This window comes from Acromyrmex echinatior, chromosome 2, assembly GCF_024713525.1.
Source record: "Acromyrmex echinatior isolate Ae372 chromosome 2, ASM2471352v2, whole genome shotgun sequence".
Taxonomy (NCBI): domain Eukaryota; kingdom Metazoa; phylum Arthropoda; class Insecta; order Hymenoptera; family Formicidae; genus Acromyrmex; species Acromyrmex echinatior.
In genome coordinates, this window is record NC_141853.1 from 15,783,620 (window position 1) to 15,788,523 (window position 4,904).

The 4,904-nt window shown below is 33.4% G+C and overlaps 2 protein-coding genes across 8 annotated transcripts; both read right to left on the minus strand.

The window, feature by feature from the left end:
• Nucleotides 1–10: 10 nt before the first annotated feature.
• On the minus strand, nucleotides 11–1,595 carry Pyroxd1 (pyridine nucleotide-disulfide oxidoreductase domain 1). The gene has a single exon (XM_011065382.2). The coding sequence runs from the start codon at nucleotides 1,593–1,595 to the stop codon at nucleotides 144–146; it is 1,452 nt and encodes a 483-aa protein (XP_011063684.1). The 3' UTR covers nucleotides 11–143.
• mRpS18B (mitochondrial ribosomal protein S18B) lies at nucleotides 1,567–3,950 on the minus strand. Of its 7 annotated transcripts, none has more exons than XM_087416588.1 (6): nucleotides 3,901–3,950; nucleotides 3,097–3,173; nucleotides 2,474–2,644; nucleotides 2,273–2,370; nucleotides 2,065–2,195; nucleotides 1,567–1,782 (listed from the first exon to the last, which is right to left on the minus strand). In XM_087416588.1, exons 1-6 carry the CDS (start codon nucleotides 3,933–3,935, stop codon nucleotides 1,647–1,649), a joined length of 648 nt encoding a protein of 215 aa, XP_087272714.1. In that variant the 5' UTR covers nucleotides 3,936–3,950; the 3' UTR covers nucleotides 1,567–1,646. The 7 variants fall into 7 exon arrangements, with proteins under 7 accessions (XP_087272714.1, XP_087272708.1, XP_087272727.1 ...); XM_087416582.1 differs by having other exon boundaries at nucleotides 2,474–2,656; XM_087416601.1 differs by lacking the exon at nucleotides 3,901–3,950 and adding an exon at nucleotides 3,562–3,714 and having other exon boundaries at nucleotides 2,474–2,627.
• Nucleotides 3,951–4,904: the final 954 nt, after the last annotated feature.

Below are 4,904 nucleotides of genomic sequence, written 5' to 3' on the forward strand. Positions count from 1 at the left end.
AGACTGCGAATATTTTATAAAATAATCATATTTTATGTGCCATAGTAATAATAAATATTATAAGCCAAACAATCACAATAGAAATTATATGTATATGTCGTATTTCTGACGAGCAGATGGATCGCAATTAGGTTAATGATATATCAATCAAAATAATCTTCAATATCAATATCAGGATTTAACAAATCTTCGCCATACATACTTAAATCCAACTGATTAAGTATCAAATTTTCACACATCTCTTCCAAGTCCGTTTCTCCAATGAGCACTGCTCCCTGCATTTTGCCATCCTGTAAAATAATTTTAACGTACTCCTGATCCTTTGTGATTCGCAAAAGTATCTCGTAATTTTTTCCTAATGTTTGCCCATTATATAAGCCAAGTAAAACAACTTTATAGGAAAAAAATTTGGTCACGTGAGTGAAAAGTTCGAAGCAGAAGTCTTGCAAGAAGTCTTCGTTTCGTAAATTCGAGACCATTGATTTTGCGGCGTAACGGCCCATCTGATGAGCCTGCGTCCACAGTCTCATTTGAAACCAATGTTTCGCTTTCGGCCAACCGACAGTACACACATCTCCGGCAGCGTAAATATCCTGCTTTGAAGTTTCCAGCTTCCAATCCACTAACAATCCTGAATCCTCTCCTTTTTCAAGCTCTTCCAACCCGCATATGTTGGAATTTGAAGTAACACCTGTTGCTGAGATAATAAGATCGCACCCGATAATTTTACCGTTCGTTAGTTGCGCATAAATTGGCCACTCTTCTGTGGAATCGAACTGTTTTCGTTCATCTAAAGTAAATAATTTGGATATCTCGCACTCATATTCAACTTGGACATTTGTAGGCGTAAAATGGGTACCGCTCATATCAAAACTATTGTGCCAATCCGGGCCAAGAGCAGCCCCATTTTTAACTGGAGTGTTATCTGATACAACATATCTCATTCTTTTAGTTGGCAAATCTTTATTAAGATTTCCTGATACATCAGATTTAGAAGAAATCTTGTCTAAAAAGAATTCTGCAGCTCCAGGATCGACAAAAGTTGCAGAAATGTGTTTGTCTTTAATTACCCAGATCATGTCGACGCCTTTAACTTCATGCACTATTTCGGTAGCAATTCCTCCATTGCCAACAATAATGACTCTTCTCGCGTCTCTAAGTTTATGAGAAAATTGTAATACGGATTCCGTATCACGAATACCTATAACGAAATCATTGTTTTCGGCTATCAGTTTGGGTTTGGCGCCAGTACAAAGACATAACATCTTAAAACTTATGATTTTTCCACTGCCGATTTCTATCTGCTTCTTGATTATATCAATTTTAACTGCAGTATCATGAATAACTCGTAACATTTTATGCTTCTCACTTAAGACTGTTGCGCTCTTTTCTTCTACGTCGAAATGCATTAATGTTCTGCCTAATGGGATTATATTTGTCACAGCTTTTATCAGGGGACTAGCGGTAATTAAAATTATGCTTGCATCTGGAGCGAGGAAACTCAATCCTTCAGCGCAAGATACTCCAGCTATACCGCCTCCTATAATGACAAATGTAGACTCTATCTTTTCCATATTTTCCTTGGATTCATTCATATTTAATAAAGGAATATACAGATATAATATGACAATATAAATAATTAAAGATTAATTATTTGATGGGTTCCACTCTGAATAATCATATTGTCTTATGAGAAGATCAAATGTAATAGTCCCGTAATCCTTGGCCTTAGTTAATGCAACTAAAAGTTGTTTGTGTCTCCTTTGACAAATATTTGTTTTCCTATAAAGATATTTAAATCCATAAGATATATATATATATATATATACAATATATATATATATATATATATATGTATATATGTATATATGAAAAAATGTAAGTGCTAATATAACAGAAATGTTTAAAGAGAAATGTTGATGAGGAGAGCAGAAAGTGCTTCCATAATGCATAACATATAATGCATAAAAATAAAACAAAATCCTTCATTTCCTTTTTTTTCCATGAAATAATTTATGCTTTATGCGTTATACAAAAGTTTATATTTTGGCCTTAAATACTTACGAGTAACTCAAAACGCTTCCGTTATGTTTATTGATAAATTGCTCAAGCAATTTGACGTTTCTATGATCAAGTACAAGATATTCGTCTCTACATATAGGACATGGACTTCCAGTCGAAATTTGGCCGTTTCTCTAATTAATTATACTGCATTATTAAAAGTATTATATTATCGTATTGTAAATAATATGAGAAAGATCTGCATACGTACTATACAAGTTTTTCGAGTTTTTCTAGGTGGAATTTGTCCTTTAAAATTTCTTCTATACTTTTTCCATACTGGATCATCTCCGTAAGTCTGTTTGTAAGCTGCATTTTGGAATAATTCCAAATCACATGATAATGATAAGTAAAATAAATCTTACAATTGTTAAACAATTATTGCGTTTAAAGTTTATGAACAATTTCTTACCATCGCTATTCATATATTTAATGCTAGTCTCTACTGATACAATTGGTACACATGCAACTTTAGGAGTCTTCGTAGCTGAGCTATCATCTTTAGTTACATTTCCTTCCTCGGAATAACGTGTAAGCGAAAACGTGATGGCTCTCGCTGGATCAAGCTGCAAGCAATTTATATCTATAAAGGCGACTTCGATCAAACTTTGAGTAACTTAAGTGGCGATTAATTCATTGAGCAATATCTGTACTAGCTTATCAACATAGACAGAATAATTAAATTTTATTTGATACATAAAAAAAAATTAAATTAGGGATAGTGAATTGTATAATTAGAAATCTTGCATTAAACCATTCTGCCAATTGAATTAATTACTGATTAAGTTAATCGGTGATATTTCAACTAGTAGAGTTACTATAAACAAAATTCTTAATTATACAATTTAATTATTATCTCAGATTTAAACAATAAATTACTTTATTAATTAACAAACTTTATTAATAAACAAAATTACTTTATTAACAAAATAATGTAGATATTTCTTGATAAGCTAATCGCCGACTAAAGTTAATCGAAGTTTGGTCAAATATCCTTGAAGAATATAGGCTTACAAATTGTTGAAAAAAACTTACTTTGCGAGTTAAATTCGCTCGTACCAACGTTCCTGCTCGATGAAGCGTATTTAGAATCGACATACTTGATGCAATAACTACGATAATAAATATTATTATAATACAATTATTGATTATTACATATAGTAATGTTTACTTTATAATGTTGACGTACACTTGTTAGAGATAATCTCGAATTTACGATAGCAATCATGCAAAACTGTTACGAATTAAATGTATTAAGCGTATTATTATAAATTAAGCAATTTACTAAACAATTTTTAATTAGGAAATAAAATAATTAATGCAATAAAATGAGAGAAAAAGTACTACGAACATAACTTGACGAAATTATGATTACAATTAGATTTCTATAGATTTCTGTGATTACAACAGAATGCACAATATGGGCCTGTTCTATGTAATAAATTATGTTATAGATTTGTTCGCGTTGTTTAAAATCTTAAAAAATTTACATACACATACGTAATATTCAAGAGAGAAAAAGGAAACGAAAGTACGAAAGCGCAAACAAATCCAACCAGTGCAAGCAAAATGCGAACAAACTTAAAGGTAAATTTTCACGAGCTACTCAAACCGACTGTTTCAACGACAAAAAGGATCACGTAGTCAAAATTGACGAATTCCATTTTGATCACCTGATCCTTTTTGTTACTGAAATAGCCGGTTAAAACAGCTCGTGGAAATTTATCTTAAGGCTAAAATAGAATCGACAATCAGCAATCGTAACTGACAATCTGTAATGTGATTGCGGCTTTCCTGTAGCCTGCTGGATTACTAGCTATGGATTTAGAATCTTGTTACCGTATTGGCTGCGATGTCAGTGGCTTAGTTTCCATCGAGGGTTTAAGCGTTTAAGGGTGTGGTTGAGTTGCCACTACGAATGCTTCGAAGCATTTGATTAATCAATCAGAAGAAAGGATTTTAACCAATCAAAAAATGCTTCGAAGTATTTGTAGTGGCAACTCGATCGCACCCTAAACCAGATCAGAATGTAAGAACCAACCAACACTACAGTCGAGTATTCCCCTGTTAAAGTTAAACGACATTTCCGGTTTAAACCCTCGGTGGAAACTAGGCCAATGTCAGAAATCAGTGGACGCATTCAAGCCAGACAAAGCTGCTAGCCTGCTCACGAAGCGATTGAATGTGATTGGTTGGATCTATAAGGCCGAAATCAGACTTGCATTGAAGATTAAAGATCAAAGATTGAAATTTCACCAATGAGGACAAAGAAATTTTGGCTTCTTTTGTTCTGATTGGTCAAACTTCAATCTTACTTAATCTCCACACAATAAAAAGAACAGGGAACAGACAATAGAGAATTTCAACCTATCAGAAATCATGTATTGTGGAATGCACAGTTTTATTGTGCGGAGCCTCTTACACTCTTCAATCTCATTCTTCAATGCGTCTGATTCCGTCCGATTCTAAGTAACAACCAATCATACTCATTTAGCCACTTTAAGCTAGGCTTCCACTTGGCGCTGAAAATGAGCGTCGTAGCGTCAAGTGAAAACTCAGCCTTAGATCTATTTCTGTGGCTGAACTAGTGTACACTTTCGAAACTTGAAGTAAGATAGGTATATGGTTGATATAAGGTATATGTTTGTTTAAAGTGAGAAAGAGAGTGCTAGTGCAATCTAGTGCAGGAACAGAAACAAACCATTTGTGACTAGAACGCAATACGAACCATAAATGCCACAAAGGCATAAACGCGTCGTCTTTCCGGTTAACGTATGTCGATGTAATCGAGTCAATACAAATTCTAAATAGAATTTATATAGTACTAACGTAACTTATCCCGG